The 18,238-nt window shown below is 35.2% G+C and overlaps 1 protein-coding gene across 1 annotated transcript in view; it reads right to left on the bottom strand.

Moving 5' to 3' along the window:
• Window positions 1-6,310: 6,310 nt before the first annotated feature.
• Window positions 6,311-18,238, bottom strand: part of BOC (BOC cell adhesion associated, oncogene regulated) — a 117,347-nt gene continuing 105,419 nt past the window's right edge. The window contains exons 16-19 of the mRNA XM_040339131.1: window positions 15,814-16,016; window positions 14,005-14,078; window positions 10,706-10,863; window positions 6,311-9,075 (exon numbers count right to left, since the gene is read on the bottom strand). Coding sequence (XP_040195065.1) covers window positions 8,930-9,075; window positions 10,706-10,863; window positions 14,005-14,078; window positions 15,814-16,016 — 581 coding nt within the window. The 3' untranslated portion in view covers window positions 6,311-8,929. The remainder of the gene's footprint in view (window positions 9,076-10,705; window positions 10,864-14,004; window positions 14,079-15,813; window positions 16,017-18,238) is intronic.

Below are 18,238 nucleotides of genomic sequence, written 5' to 3'. Positions count from 1 at the left end.
ATGCAATGCTCTGCAGGCTTCAATGGATGCAAAGCTCTGGAGGCTTCAATGGATGCAAAGCTCTGCAGGCTTCAATGGATGCAAAGCTCTGCAGGCTTCAATGGATGCAAAGCTCTGCAGGCTTTAATGTATGCAAAGCTCTGCATGCTTTAATGGATGCAATGCTCTGCAGGCTTCAATGGATGCAATGCTCTGCCATTTTCAATGAATGCAATGCTCTGCAGGCTTCAATGAATGCAAAGCTCTGCAGGCTTCAATGGATGCAAAGCTCTGCAGGCTTCAATGGATGCAATGCTCTGCAGCCTTCAATGGATGCAGTGCTCTGCTGGCTTCAATGGATGCAATCTTCAATGGATGCAAAGCTCTGCAGGCTTCAATGGATGCAATGCTCTGCAGGCTTCAATGGATGCAAAGCTCTGCAGGCTTCAATGGATGCAAAGCTCTGCAGGCTTTAATGGATGCAATGCTCTGCAGGCTTCAATGGATGCAATGCCCTGCAGTTTTCAATGGATGCAATGCTCTACAGGCTTCAATGGATGCAATGCTCTGCAGGCTTTAATGGATGCAATGCTCTGTAGGATTCAATGGATGCAATGCTCTGCAGGCTTCAATGGATGCAATGCTCTGTAGGCTTCAATGGGTGCAATGCTCTGCAAGCTTCAATGCTCTGCAGGCTTCAATGGATGCAATCTTCAATGGATGCAATGCTCTGCAGGCTTCAATGGATGCAATGCTCTGCAGGCTTCAATGGATGCAATGCTCTGCAGGCTTCAATGGATGCAATGCTCTGCAGGCTTTAATGGATGCAATGCTCTGCAGGCTCCAATGGATGCAATGCTCTGCAGGCTTCGATGCAAAAAAAAAACTAGTAAATGCACATTGGTCATGAGATCATTCTTGGCACATTTGCTTCCCCCCCCCCCCAGAAGGTGGACTGTTCCTTTAAGTCAGCCCATTGGCCGAATCATGAATAAATCTCGCTCTTTTCGCATTAAACGCTCCTTTTTCGAATGCCAAAACCCGGAGCAGAAATTCGCGGCTCTGCCAAAGTAAGTATCGCACCTTCCCGCTCCCCCTTCAGAGGGATTTGTGCACACAGGCCTCGCTCACAACGCAAGAAGCGGCCCATTCAGGAGGCTGTTTTGCTTGCAGCCCCTCTCCCCCCGCAGTGCCGGGCCTAGGGGGGGGGGGGCGGGGACGGCGGCCCAGTCTGAAGAGCAGTAAAATAAAATGATATAGAGCAGGTGGCGGCTGACAGCGCTGAGCATGTGACATGCGGAGATTTATACGTATATACAGTATATATATATATACATAGAGGTGAGCGCAGCAGGCGTGGAGCAGATGTCGCGCCGCACCAACAACAACGCCGGCCGCTTACACAATCGCTATACTTAGGGAAAAGCGTTAACCCTCCAAGAGCCGTGACAGCAGAGTTTGAGTAAAACTGCGAAATGCGTTGCGGGGGACACACCCCTTCCGTGCCTTTTATGCTGCGCAGACCTCTGCCAGACAGCGCAGTCAGGAGGGTGACACCTCTTCATACAATGGTGCCACCTCACCGCCCCCTGCTGACTGGACAATAAAACAGCAGTGATATCGGCTCTGATCAATGTGCTGCCCCCTGCTGATTGAGTCTTTCGGTGGCCAAAAACACAACGATTCCCACGCTGAGTTCCCGGGTCTGTACGCCCGATGTGCCCATTATGAGGGGTTCCCACCATCCCTGTGCTGAGTTCCCGGGTCTTCACACCCGCTGTGCCCATTATGAGGGGTTCCCACCATCCCTGTGCTGAGTTCCCGGGTCTGTACCCCCCGCTGTGCCCATTATGAGGGGTTCCCACCATCCCTGTGCAGAGTTCCCGGGTCTGTACACCTGCTGTGCCCATTATGAGGGGTTCCCACCATCCCTGTGCTGAGTTCCCGGGGTCTGTACACCTGCTGTGCCCATTATGAGGGGTTCCCACCATCCCTGTGCTGAGTTCCCGGGGTCTGTACACCTGCTGTGCCCATTATGAGGGGTTCCCACCATCCCTGTGCTGAGTTCCCGGGTCTTCACACCCGCTGTGCCCATTATGAGGGGTTCCCACCATCCCTGTGCAGAGTTCCCGGGTCTTCACACCCGCTGTGCCCATTATGAGGGGTTTCCACCATCCCTGTGCAGAGTTCCCGGGTCTGTACCCATTATGAGGGGTTCCCACCATCCCTGTGCTGAGTTCCTGGGTCTGTAAACCCGCTGTGCCCATTATGAGGGGTTCCCACCATCCCTGTGCTGAGTTCCCGGGTCTTCACACCCGCTGTGCCCATTATGAGGGGTTCCCACCATCCCTGTGCAGAGTTCCCGGGTCTTCACACCCGCTGTGCCCATTATGAGGGGTTCCCACCATCCCTGTGCAGAGTTCCCGGGTCTGTACCCATTATGAGGGGTTCCCACCATCCCTGTGCTGAGTTCCCGGGGTCTGTACACCCGCTGTGCCCATTATGAGGGGTTCCCACCATCACTATATAATTTAATTTGAAAATAGAATATAATAGAATATTTAATAATATATAATATAATTTAATTTAATATAATATAAATAAAATAATAAATAAAATATAATAAAAATAAAATATAATATTTAATATATAACATAATAAATTATAAAAAATATTAAAATAATAACAAATAAAATATAATATTAATACATAAAATATAATATAATATTTAATAATAATAATATATAATAGAATAGAATATCAATTATAAAAAATAGAATATTTAATAATAATAATAATAATAATAATTATAATATATATGTCTTTTACTTTCCTAAGGGCCAGTTCACACCAGACGCAGTTCCGTACAGTTTTGTGTGCATTTTGTCTGCACTATAAATGCATGCACAGTGTATTCCATGTGTATTCCAATGGCTCTGGTTCACACCATGCAGTCAGTTTCCGGTGAAGTTTGTAGCAGATTTGCGTTGTGATTGTTACATTTGAAACTTTTTCTTAACCACCACTGGAAAATGATGGATATTGTTTCACCTTCTGTAACTAATTGACTTATATTCAAGAGTACCTGTCATCATAAAAATCCCAACATTCAGCCCAACATTCATCTGCTATTCTCTCCGGCACCATCTTTGCCCGGGCATCATCCAGAGTCACCATCTTCCTCCTGGGCTGAGATCCCAACTCAGAAACGACTCCATCAGGAAAACCCTGGTCCTCATCGTGTTCACAAATGTCTGACACAGATCCACCCTTATTGCAACCTCTCCCTTTGTGACTTGCTACAATGTTGCAATGATGTAGAGTCTGATAACTGGGGGAGAGGAGACTGAGGAAATGTTTCCTCCTGCCTGCAGCAGACTGATGACATTGTCTCAACCTAGGAAAACTGTTGCTGTCTACTGTGATTTGGAATTTATTCAAACTTGCTGGGTCCGCTTTAAAATATGACATCCTGGAAATAAACTGTAGCTTTTATTTTCAAATGTTATTTTTTTGCATTTCTAATTTTTGTATTTTTTATTTCTTACCATTTGTTTATTTTTTTATTTTTATTTTTTTTTATTTTTTCATTTTTATTTAAAATGTTTGTATATTATAACATCAAACTATTATTTTGTACTAGTTAAAATAACAAAAGCACAGTAAAAAAAAGTGATTGTATTTTTTTTTTTTTCAATTTTTCTTTTCTTCTAATTGTATTTTTGCATTTAATAACATCAAAACAATTGTTTTTGTACAAGTAAATGATTTGTATTTTTATGTTTTTTTTCTATTATAATTATTTGTAGTTTTATTTTCTTCTCTTTTTATTTTTTGTATTTTATAACATCAAACTAATATTTTTGTACTAGTAAAAATAATATTTTATTTGTATTTTTTTTTATTTTTTTGTAATTTTATTTTATAACATCAAACTGTTATTTTTGTACAAGTAAAAATTACAATACTTTTATGTATTTTTATTTTTTGTATTTTATATTTTTTTCTATTTTTTATTTTTGTATTTTATAACATCTAACTAATATTTTTGTACAGTCAAAACAATTATTTTTGTACAAGAAAAAAAACATGGTCAAAACAATTTTATTTTTTTGCAGTTTCATTTTTTCTATTTTTATTTTTCTATTTAAATTGTTCTATTTTATAACATGTTTTATTTTCTTCGCTTTTTATTTTTTGTATTTTATAACATCAAACTAATATTTTTGTACTAGTAAAACAAAAGAGAAAAAATAATATTTTATTTGTATTTTTTTTTGTAATTTTATTTTATAACATCAAACTGTTATTGTCAAGTAAAAATTACAATACTTTTATGTATTTTATTTTTTGTATTTTCTATTTTTTTCTATTTTTTTATTTTGTATTTTATAACATCAAACTAATATTTTTGTACAGTCAAAACAATTATTTTTGTACAAGAAAAAAAACCATGGTCAAAACAATTATTTTTTTGCAATTTTATTTTTTCCATTTTTATTTTTCTATTTAAATTGTTCTATTTTATAACATGAAACTGATATTTTTGTACAGTAAAAAAAAAAACAAAGTCAAAACAATTGTTTTGTTTTCTATTGTTAGTTTTTGTAGTTTAATTTTTCTATTTTTATTTTAGTATTTTATAACATCATATATAAATGACTGCTGCGCTTGTATCCACAATTTATATCAGATGATTATATATAAACAGCAGCTAACACAAATTTTGAAGAAACGGAAATATAGAAATTATATAAATGGGGTTCAGCGCTCCACCCCATTTATATATTTTATAACATGAAACTGTTTTTTTTGTACAAGTAAAAAATAAAAGCATGGTCAAAACAATTTTTTATTCTAATTTAAAATTGTATGCTTTTTTTTTTTCTATTTTTAGTTTTTGTAGTTTGATTTTTCTATTTTTATTTTAGTATTTTATAACATCTTATATAAAATGACTATCCACAATTTATAATCAGATGACTATATTTAAACAGCAGCTAGCACAATATTGAAGACATGGCAATATAGAAAGTATATAAATGGGGTGCAGCACTGCACCCCATTCATATATTTTATAACATCAAACTGATAGTTTTGTACAATAAAAAAAAAAAAAAAGCTTGGTCAAAACAATTGTTTTTTGCATTTTTATGTTTTTTTTTCCTAGAAAAATGTTTCTATTTTATAATCTAACTGATATTTTTGCACAATTGAAAAAAGAAATAAAAAAAGCATGGTCAAAGCAATACTTTTTTTGCATTTTTATTATTTGTATTTTTTTCTATTTTTACGTTTTTTTATTTTTACTTTTTTGTAAAAACAAAAACAAAAAAACAACAATTAATAAATAGTAATAATAGTTTTTTTTGTTTGTTTTTGTTTTTTTTTCTATTTTTATATTTGTACTTTATCACATCAAGCTGTTATTTTTGCACAAGTGAAAAAAGAAATAAAAAAAGCATGGTCAAAGCAATACTTTTTTTGCATTTTTATTATTTGTATTTTTTTCTACTTTTACGTTTTTCTATTTTTACTTTTTTGTAAAAAAAAAAAACAATAATAATAATAATTTTTTTTTTGTTTTTTTCTATTATTTTTTTGTACTTTATCACATCAAGCTGATATTTTTGTACAAGTGAAAAAAAACATGGTCAAAGCAATTATTCATTTGCATTTTTATTTTTCTATTTTATAACATCAAATTAATATTTTTGTACAATTAAAAAAAAAAAAAAAAAGCTTGGTCAAAACAATAGTTTTTTGCATTTTTATTATTTGTATTTTTTTCTATTTTTACGTTTTTCTATTTTTACTTTTTTGTAAAAAGACAAAAATACAAGTGAAAAAAGCATGGTCAAAGCAATTATTCATTTGCATTTTTATTTTTCTATTTTATAACATCAAATTAATATTTTTGTACAATTAAAAAAAAAAAGCTTGGTCAAAACAATAGTTTTTTGTATTTTTATGTTTTTTTTTGGTTTCTATTTAAATTTTTCTATTTTATAATATCTAACTGATATTTTTGCACAAGTGGAAAAAAAAAAAAGCATGGTCAAAACAATACTTTTTTTTATTTTTATTATTTGTATTTTTTTCTATTTTTACGTTTTTCTATTTTTACTTTTTTGTAAAAAAAAAAATAATAATATTTTTTTTTGTTTTTGTTTTTTTTTTCTATTTTTATACTTTATCACATCAAGCTGATATTTTTGTACAAGTGAAAAAAAGCATGGCCAAAGCAATTATTCATTTGCATTTTTATTTTTCTATTTTATAACATCAAATTAATATTTTTGTACAAGTTAAAAAAAAAAAAAAACCACAGTCGTTTTTCTTTAAAGACGTTTATTTCCTTTTTGTTACAAATATACTGAAAGCAGCCAATGTCTCATATTGAAGGCGCATACATAGTGCATATGTACATTCGTCGCGGCACGTGCGATGTGCGTCCATTGACTTGGAGCGGTCGCGGCGGGCAGGAATGTAGCAGGTTCAATGTGGAGAGAGTCCGAGCCTGAAACCGCTCTCTTCTTCGGAAAAAAAGCGGCGTCGGTGAAAACGCGTAATCCTCGCGTGTCAGCGGAAAGCTATGCTGTTGCGTTCGCACGCCGGCGAGCGGAAACATTAGCGGGAGATCTGGTGGGCGGAGTATACTGGTCCCTCGGGTTCATACCGTACAAAACTTTCTTGATAAAGAAAATAATCTATGTACAAGTGCATAAATATATAAATATATCTATTGTATAAAAATAAAAATTTCTCTCTCTTCTTTAGCAAAAAAATAAAATAAAAAAAATGGGCCAAAAGTGCTGCAAGACAAAATACTGCTGAGGGGGGATGGCAAAGCGGGAAAAACACAATCCTAAGGGGGTCTGGTTTTATGCTTTATGGCCACTAAATGGAGCTGAGGAAAGGAGGAAGTACATACTGTAACAGTTTTAGAGAACGCTAGAGGGAATTGGCAAATACATGTAAAAATTATTTGCAGATTAGATTGGTTTCATTCATCTGCTAATTCCTTCTAGCGTTCTCCAGAATCGTTGCATTCATACAAAGTGTGGGACATTGGCTCATCATTGACTCTAGGGGTTAAAATATTGGGCCATTGCTGACCCTGAGGGTATAGAACATTGGCCCATCACTGTCCCGGGGGGGGGGGTAGAATATTGTCCCATCGTTGACCCTGGAAGTGTAGAACTCTGAGCCAGGGGCTGTGGAATATTGGCCCATTACTGTCTCTGGGGGGTAGAATATTGGCCCATTGCTGACCCTAAGGGGACATAGAATATTGGCCCATCACTGTCCCTGGGGGGTAGAATATTGGCCCATCGCTGTCCCTGGGGGGTAGAATATTGACCCATTGCTGACCCTCGTGGTATAGAACATTGGCCCATCACTGTCCCTGGGGGAGTAGAATATTGTCCCATCGTTGACCCTGAAGGTGTAGAACACTGACCCAGGGGTTGTAGAACATTGGCCCATCACTGTCCCTAGGGGGGGTAGAATATTGACCCATTGCTGACCCTCGTGGTATAGAACATTGGCCCATTACTGTCCCTGGGGGGGGTAGAATATTGTCCCATCGTTGACCCTGGAGGTGTAGAACACTGACCCAGGGGATGTAGAACATTGGCCCATCACTGTCCCTAGGGGGGTAGAATATTGTCCCATCCCTGACTCTGGGAAGGTAGAATATTGGCCCATTGCTGACCCTAAGGGGAGATAGAATATTGGCCCATCACTGTCCCTGGGGGGTAGAATATTGGCCCATCGCTGTCCCTGGGGGGTAGAATATTGACCCATTGCTGACCCTCGTGGTATAGAACATTGGCCCATCACTGTCCCTGGGGGGGGGAAGAATATTGTCCCATCGTTGACCCTGGAGGTGTAGAACACTGACCCAGGGGCTGTAGAACATTGGCCCATCACTGTCCCTAGGGGGGGTAGAATATTGACCCATTGCTGACCCTCGTGGTATAGAACATTGGCCCATCACTGTCCCTGGGGGGGGTAGAATATTGTCCCATCGTTGACCCTGGAGGTGTAGAACACTGACCCAGGGGCTGTAGAACATTGGCCCATCACTGTCCCTAGGAGGGGGTAAAATATTGTCCCATCCCTGACTCTGGGAAGGTAGAATATTGGCCCATTGCTGACCCTAAGTGGAGATAGAATATTGGCCCATCACTGTCCCTGGGGGTGTAGAATAAAAAATAACACTGGCCCATCGCTGAACATGGCAGTGAAGAATATTGGCCCATCATTGACCATGGGCGGCGTTAATACATAGGCCCATCGCTAACTCTGTGGGGGTATATTGGCCCAGCTAAACATGTGGGCGTAGAACATTGGCCCATCGCTGACACTAGGGGTTAAAATATTGACCCATTGATGACCCTGAGAGGGTAGAATATTGTCCCATTGATGACCCAGGGGGTGTAGAACATCGGCCCTTCACCGTCCCTAAGGGGGTGTAGAATATTGGCACACCACTGTCCCTGTGGGGGCGGGGTAGAATATTGGCCCATCACTGTCCCTAGGGGGGTAGAATATTGTCCTATCGCCAACCCTGGAGGTGTAGAACATTGGCCCGTCGCTGACCTTGGGAAGATAGAACATTGGCCCATTTCTGACCCTGGGGGTGTGGAACATTGGCCCATTGCTGACCCTGGGGGTAAAACTTTGGCCCCTTCTTTGACCCTACGGGTTAAAACACTGGTCCATCACTGACCATGGGGGGGGGTGTACAACATTGGCACATCGCTGACCCTGGAGTGGGTAGAATATTGGCCTGTCGCTGCCCCTGTGGGTGAAGAACATTGGCCCATTGCTGACCCTGGGAGGGTAGAACATTGGCCCGTTGCTGTCCAGTAACACTCAGCATTATTCTGTGGCGCAGCACAGTCTCCCCATAGAAAGTCCTTTATATTCAGTCTTTCGTCCTTTAGGTTGCCGGCCTGGTGTAGTCAGAAGGACTTGTGTCCGTATTTCCGCCCTGAAGGGAGTTCTGATGAAGTTCGGGGTCCACAGGAGGATCCGGACCATCGCTGGTGTCCATGGACTCCACCGGAGGGAGATGACATGAAGAACCTGCGGGGGGGGGGGAGATAAAGTTAGACAATCTCCCCATCATACATGTACACGGCCTTCCCCTCAGTCTTGTACTGACTCCCCCCCACCTTCAGCAGAAATGGAACAGCCCGCCCCAATAAATGCAGCACAGGGCGCTACCAAGTGTGCCGGTGACTTGTCGGTATGGTTCCCCTATCCAGATGGTTCCTGTAAGGACTGCGCAGGCGCAATCCTTGCCGACGGAAATCTCCGAACCTCGGGGGGCATCCAGGCTCATTCTTTAACATCCCCGTGGATTGGAGGATGTTGGAAAAAGAGCCAGGAGGCGGAGCGAGGACGTGAGGCCGACTGGCAACTTTCCTTAACCACTTAAGGACCGGACCAATATGCTGCTAAATGACCCAAGGGGTTTTTACAATTCGGCACTGCGTCGCTTTAACAGACAATTGCGCGGTCGTACGACGCGGCTCCCAAACAAAATTGGCGTCCTTTTTTCCCCACAAATAGAGCTTTTATTTGGTGGTATTTGATCACCTCTGCGGTTTTTATTTTTTGCGCTATAAACAAAAATAGAGCGACAATTTTGAAAAAAATGCAATATTTTTTACTTTTTGCTCTAATAAATATCCCCCAAAAACATATATATATAAAAAAAAATTTCCTCAGTTTAGACCGATACGTATTCTTCTACCTATTTTTGGTAAACAAAATCGCAATAAACGTTTATCGATTGGTTTGCGCAAAATTTATAGCGTTTACAAAATAGGGGATAGTTTTATTGCATTTTTATAATTTTTTTTTTTTTTTACTACTAATTGCGGCGATCAGCGTTTTTTTTCCGTGACTGCGACATTATGGCGGACACTTCGGAACATTTTGACACATTTTTGGGACCATTGTCATTTTCACAGCAAAAAATGCATTTAAATTGCATTGTTTATTGTGAAAATGACAGTTGCAGTTTGGGAGTTAACCACAGGGGGCCCTGAAGGAGTTAGGGTTCACTTAGTGTGTGTTTACAACTGTAGGGGGGTGTGGCTGTAGGGCTGAAGTCACCGATCGAGTCTCCCTAATAGAAGGGATGACTCGATCGATGCAGCCGCCACAGTGAAGCACGGGAAAGCTGTGTTTACATACGGCTCTCCCCGTTCTTCAGCTCCGGGGAGCGATCGCGACGGAGCGGCTATAAAGGAATAGCCGCGCCGTCGTCCCGGATCGCTCCCCGAGGGAATCCGACCGCCGCATGTAGCGGGGGGGGTCCCGATCGGAGCCGCGGAAAGGCAGGGACGTACATGTACGCCAATGTGCCTGTACGTGCCATTCTGCCGACATATATCTACATGCGGCGGTCGGGAAGCAGTTAAATTCCACGTCGCCCTGGATGCCAGTCAAGGTTCGGAGATTTCTGTCGGCAAGGATTGCGCCTGCGCAGTCCTTACAGGAACCATCTCGATAGCCGGAACCATATTGGCAGATCACCGGCAGTAGCGGACTCTCTGTGAGTGTCATGGCACCTCGCAACAAAATGTTTATTGGTAACATTTTCTATAAATAATAATGGATACAATGTAAATATTTTTGTATAAACTGACGAAAAAAAAAGTAAACAGTAACCAAAAACCATCCCACTTTATGTTTGGTGTCCTACCTGGAGAATACGGCTTCTCAGTGGGCACCGAGAGGATGGGGAACCGGGTGCCATCTAGGACGTGGGTGGGGTCCTCGGGGTGGGAGACCTGGATGTAGGGGTGGGTTGTCTCGTCCTCATACAATACGGTCATCTCGCAAGATTGCGCCCGGCGAAGCCTGCAATACACAGGAAAACACGTTACATGGGAGGAGAAACATGCTACACGTCTACAGCCAATCACTACCATCACATTGGTGGGGGGGGGGGGGGGGGCGCTAAAAAATTCTTCTGGAGCTCAACCATTATTGATATTATTAGATACTAGATACATGTATAATGTGTGTGTATATATATTTATATATATATATATATATATATATATATATATATATATATATAAATCTACCGATATATAGACATAGATCTATCATTATAATTATTATTGATATTATTAGATACATGTATAATGTGTGTGTGTGTATATATATATATAGCCATGAATCTATCATTATAATTGTTATTGGCATTAGCAATGTACATTAGCACAGCTTACACTATTTAATTTAAAATCATATTTATTAATAATAGATTGTATTTATTAATAAAATTATTATTGTGTAATATTAATATTATTGACATTATTATAAAAAATACACATATACATATACAATAATTATTATTGTCATTAGCACAGCTTACACTATTTGATTTAAAATCATATTTATAATTAATAGATTATATTTTGTTTGTGTAATATTATTGACATTATTATAAAAAATACACACAAACACATATATATATATATATATTTATATTATAATTATTATGGTCATTAGCACAGCTTACGCTATTTAATTTAAAATCATTTTTTTATTAATAGATTGTATTTTTTATGAATAAAATCATTTATTATTGCGTAATATTAATATTATGTATATATATTATAAAATTATAATTATTATTGTCATCTGTGATGTACATTAGCACATCTTCTACTCCTATTTAGTTTAAAATCATATTTATTAATAAATTGTATTTTTACACACATATACATTAATAAATATGAGTAGAAGATGTGCTAATGTACAGTATTTGATTTAAAATCATATTTATTATTAATAGATGGTATTTTGTTTGTGTAATATTATTGACATTATTATAAAAAATACACACAAACATATATATATATTTATTTATATTATAATTATTATTGTCATTAGCACAGCTTACACTATTTAATTTAAAATCACATTTATTATTAATAGATAGTAATTTTATTAATACAACTATTTGTTATTGTGTAATATTATTGACATTATTATAAAAAAATACACACATACATACATATTATATATATATATATATATATATATATATATATATATATATATATATATATATATATATATATATATATATATATATATATATATATATATATATATATATATTATAATTATTATTGTATTATTGTCATTAGCACAGCTTACGCTATTTAATTTAAAATCATATTTTTTATTAATAGATTGTATTTTTTTATGAATAAAATCATTTATTATTGCGTAATATTAATATTATGTATATATATTATAAAATTATAATTATTATTGTCATTAGTGATGTACATTAGCACATCTTCTATTCATATTTATTAATGTATATGTGTGTAAAAATACAATTTATTAATAAATATGATTTTAAACTAAATAGGAGTAGAGGATGTGCTAATGTACATCACTAATGACAATAATAATTATAATTTTATAATATATATACATAATATTAAGCAATAATAAATGATTTTATTCTTAAAAAATACAATCTATTAATAAAAAAATAAAAAATATGATTTTAAATTAAATAGCGTAAGCTGTGCTAATGACCATAATAATATATATATAAATATATATATATATATATATATATATATATATATATATATATATATATATATGTGTATGTGTGTATTTTTTATAATAATGTCAATAATATTACACAATAACAAATAATTGTATTACTAAAATTACTATCTATTAATAATAAATGTGATTTTAAATGAAATAGTGTAAGCTATGCTAATGACAATAATAATTATAATATAAATATATATATATATATATATATATATATATATATATATATATATATATATATATATATATATATATATATATATATGTGTTTGTGTGTATTTTTTATAATAATGTCAATAATATTACACAAACAAAATATAATCTATTAATTATAAATATGATTTTAAATCAAATAGTGTAAGCTGTGCTAATGACAATAATAATTATTGTATATGTATGTGTGTATTTTTTATAATAATGTCAATAATATTAATATTACACAATAATAATTTTATTAATAAAAAATACAATCTATTATTAATAAATATGATTTTAAATGTGTATTATTATTATCATTATTATTATTATATTATTATTATTATTAACATTAGTGATGTACATTAGCACATCTTTCACACCTATTTGATTTTGAATCATATTTAAGCATTGATTGTATTTTTATTAATTATAATAATTTATTATTGTGTATTAGCAAATCTTCCATTCTGATTTCATTTTAAATTAGATTTATTTTAAATGAATAATATTTTTTTTATTAAATATAATAATGTTCTTCTTATTATTATTATTATTATTATTATTATTATTATTATATTAAATTATTGTGTATTATTAATATTATTGGCACTAATATAAATAGATAGATAGATAGATAGATAGATAGATAGATAGATAGATAGATAGATAGATAGATAGATAGATAGATAGATAGATAGATAGATATGATAGAATCTAAAGTTTTTTTAAATTATATAATCAATAGTATAAAAGAGTTAACATGTTTCGAGGGTTCACATTCCGCCTTAATCAGGGCTTATATATCTTGTAACTAGGGCTCGTTCACAAGGGCAGTAGGCCTTGCCACCCCTCTGAAAAGGGAGCCGTGGTGGATCACTTTACAGAAGGTGGCTAACAGGCACATTATAAGTGCCACATTATGTATTATCACCAGTATGTGACGCACTCTGAACTCTCCTACCATTGGTCTGCTGCCCTCATTGCTTTCTACATATTCTGATTTCTCAGAAGACCCTCTCCCTTTTTTTGGGGGGTACATGTGTGCAGCAGCCTCACCAAAAAGCTTTTCTAATAAGCCGAGTAATAAGACACTAAACTGGTCATTATTATTATTAGAAGATCCTGCGCCCTCCATAGTCGCTATCATGCGTCATTGCTTTTCCTAACACCCCCATTGTAATCACAGATGACATCAGGGAAACTTACTCGCAGGGCTGTTGATGGTCTGCTGGTTCTGGGGGTCCGGCTTCACTTCCCGAGAGCAGAGTGCTGGCCTCATCCTGCGTCCAAACACAAGAAGAATTCAGCATAATATTTGTACGCACGGCAGGACGTTATTATTGTACCGCGCCATGATAATGTATCTCATTACCCCCCCAACAATGCTCATTGACCTGTCAATAGGTTTACAATGACTCCATAAAATTAGATATTTATTGTTTGCTGTAGAATGTGCGCATAACTTTGCATGAAGGTGGCCAGTCATAAGAATGCCCCTTACATTGGTGGCCAGTCATAAGAATGCCCCTTACATTGGTGGCCAGTCATAAGAATGTCCCTTACATTGGTGGCCAGTCATAAGAATGTCCCTTACATTGGTGATCAGTGGGAAGAATGTCCCTTACATTGGTGATCAGTGAGAAGAATGCTCCTTACATTGGTGATCAGTGAGAAGAATGTTCCTTACATTGGTGATCAGTGAGAAGAATGTTCCTTACATTGGTGATCAGTGAGAAGAATGTTCCTTACATTGGTGATCAGTGGGAAGAATGTTCCTTACATTGGTGACCAGTGAGAAGAATGTCCCTTACATTGGTGATCAGTGGGAAGAATGTTACTTACATTGGTGATCAGTGAGAAGAATGATCCTTACATTGGTGATCAGTGAGAAGAATGTTCCTTACATTGGTGATCAGTGAGAAGAATGTTCCTTACATTGGTGGTCAGTGGGAAGAATGTTCCTTACATTGGTGGCCAGTCATAAGCATGCCCTTACATTGGTGGTAAGTCTTAAGAATGTCCCTTATATTAATGGCCAGTCATAACAATGCCCCTTACATTGGTGGCCAGTCATAAGAATGTCCCTTACATTGGTGGCCAGTCATAAGCATGCCCTTACATTGGTGGTAAGTCTTAAGAATGTCCCTTATATTAATGGCCAGTCATAACAATGCCCCTACATTGGTGGCCAGTCATAAAAATGCCCCTTACATTGGTGGCCAGTCATGAGAATGCCCTTAACATTGGTGGTCAGTCAAAGGAATGGCCCTACATTGGTGGCCAGTCATAAGAATGCCCCTTACATTGATGGCTAGACCTAAGAATGCCCCTACATTGGTGGCCAGTCATAAGACTGATCTTAACTTTGGTGGCATAAAAATGCCCCTTACATTGGTGGCCAGTCATAAGAATGCCCCCTACATTGGTGGCCAGTCATAAGAATGTCCCTTACATTGGTGGTCAGTCAAAGGAATACCCTTATAGTGGTATTTTGACCACCACTGCTATAGACAACGAAATTGGGTAATTGGTGCCAAAAAGCTGGCTCTTCCAATTGGCATTGGATCCGGAACTAAGTAGGCACCATTAAATGGGAGGTTAATTAGCCACAGCTCAAGGAACTCCTAGCCACCTGTGAAGGAACTCTAGGGTTCCATGGAACCCTAGTTGAGGATGCCTACTCTAAAGTCTATAGACTTGTTACCTAGTCTGCTGCAGGCAGGAGGAAGCATTTCCTCAGTCTACCACCCCCAAAGATCAAACTGTAACATTGTAACCTTGACAAGTTACTAAACATTCATGGACTTACCATGAAATGATATGCGATGGCCAACATTGCTTTTGCATGTAAACCTTGTATCAGTCAACATTGTAACCACGTCCCCAACCTGTATCCTAATCGTATCGTTACTCAATATAAAATTCGGTAAAATAAACTGATATATGAGGATCCACCGAAAGGTTAAGCCATACCACAAAGGGTCAGGTGAGCCGCTGGGAAGAACAGAGCCGTACCTGGTGTAGAGCCTTGGCGCAATAATCTCGCTCTTTCCCTCCAGAATAAATCAGCTTGGCGGGTGGACAGGTTCCGTTTACAAAGGCGCCGTTGGAATACGGAATGGTGCTGACAGCGGGGGTCCCCCTTAGTGGAACCATCGTGTACTGGCAGGAAGAGTTCAGGATGCCGGTACTTGGAAATGTGATGTCCGTGGTTTGCTCTGCAGGTAAGCAAAATGTGCATTAGAGTGTATATAGAGCAAAAATAAATAAATAAAATAAACTAAACGTGAAAAAAAAGTAAAAAAAAAAACAATAATAAAATAAATACATATTATTAATAATACATAATAAATAGGTAAAATAAAATATTAGTAATAAAATGAAATAAATATAATTATTATTATTTATTTCATTTTATTTTATTAATAAACAGGTCAAATAAAATAATAGTAATACAATGAAATAAATATAATTATTATTATTTATTTCATTTTATTTTATTTTATTAATAAATAGGTAAAATAAAATATTGGTAATAAAATAAAATAAAATAAATATAACTATTGTTATTTATATTTATTTCATTTTATTTTATTAATAAATAGGTAAAATAAAATGATAGTAATAAAATTAAATTAAATAAATATAAATAAGAATTAGATTTATTTAATTACTATTATTTTATTTTACCTATTTATTATGTATTATTATTATTATTATTATTATTATTATTATTATTATTTTTATGGTCAAATAAAATAATAGTAATAAAATAAAATGAAATAAATATAATTATTATTATTATGTATTTAATTTAATTGTATTAATAAATAGGTAAAATAAAATAGTAATAAAATAAAATGAAATAAATATAACTATTGTTATTTATATTTGATTTTATTTTATTAATAAATAGGTAAAATAAAATAATAGTAATAAAATAAAATGAAATAAATATAAATAATAATTATATTTATTTAATTTAATTTAATTACTATTATTTTATTTTACCCATTTATTATGTATTATTTTTATGGTCAAATAAAATAATAGTAATAAAATAAAATGAAATAAATATAACTATTGTAATTTATATTTATTTGATTTTATTTTATTAATAAATAGGTAAAATAAAATGATAGTAATAAAATAAAATAAAATCAAATAAATATAAATAACAATAGTTATATTTATTTAATTTTATTTAATTGCTATTATTTTATTTTACCTATTTATTATTATTATTATTATTATTATTATTAATAATAATAATAATATGTATTTATTTTATTATTAATTTTTTTTACTTTTTTTTCACATTTATGCCGCGTACACACGATTGGACATTCCGAAAGAAAATCGTTGATTTTTTTTTTTTTTTCTGACAGAATGTTGGCTCAAACTTGTCTTGCATACACACGGTCGCACAAATGTTGCTCGGAAATTCCTGAACTTCAAGAACGCGGGGATGTGCAACACGTACGACGAGCCGAGAAAGTTGAAGTACAATGATTCCGAGCATGCGTAGGATTTTTGTGTGCATCGGATACACACGATCGGAATTTCCGACCACAACTTATGTGGTCGGAAAATTTGAGAACCGGCTGTCAAATATTTGTGGTCGGAAATTCCGACAGCAAGCGTCCGATGGAGCCTACACACGGTCGGAATATCCAGCCAAAAGCTCACATTTGTTGTCGGAAATTCCGATCATGTGTACGCAGCATTAGGTTTTTTTTTGTTTTGTTTTTTGCATTATTTTTTTGCTTTATTTTATTACAATGATTAATTACATTTTACCTTATTACTATGTATTATTATTATTATTATTATTATTATTATTATTATTATTATTAATAATACATAGTAATAAGGTAAAATAAAATGTATAAATAAATTATAGTAATAAAATAAAGTAAAAAATAATGCAAAAAACAAAAAATAAAATAAAAAGTGAATCAGAGTGTATAAAGAGCAGGTAAAAAAATAAACTACATGCTCTATCAAGTTAAACACAATTTTGTGGAAATCCGTTCATTCATTCTCAATTTTAATTTCCAAAATTGAAAAATACGATTTCTGTAAAATCCTTTTCTCGGGAGTCCATTGAGGGGCACAACCTGATGGTAAGCAACCTAGGGTTATACTGCCTAGTGCCCATTTCTCCTATAGGTGGCAGTATAACCATTGTCTGCTTACTATCAAAGCTGTGTCCCTCATTGGACCATACAGAAAATAATTGAAAAATAATTCACTATTATTATAATGGATGGATCATCCTCTATGAATAATCCACTACCAACCTGTGGCCAATCAAGTTGAAGAAACCGATCAAACAAGTCCAATCACTTTCTATCAGATTGTTTGGCAGCTTCTGATCAATTTAATATAGATTTAATTCTATTAAATCCATTTTAGCAATTTATTGGGATTAAGAACC

This window comes from Rana temporaria, chromosome 2, assembly GCF_905171775.1.
Source record: "Rana temporaria chromosome 2, aRanTem1.1, whole genome shotgun sequence".
NCBI lineage: Eukaryota > Metazoa > Chordata > Amphibia > Anura > Ranidae > Rana > Rana temporaria.
The sequence above is the reverse complement of the archived record's forward strand: the minus strand, read 5'-3'. Positions and strand labels throughout refer to the sequence as shown.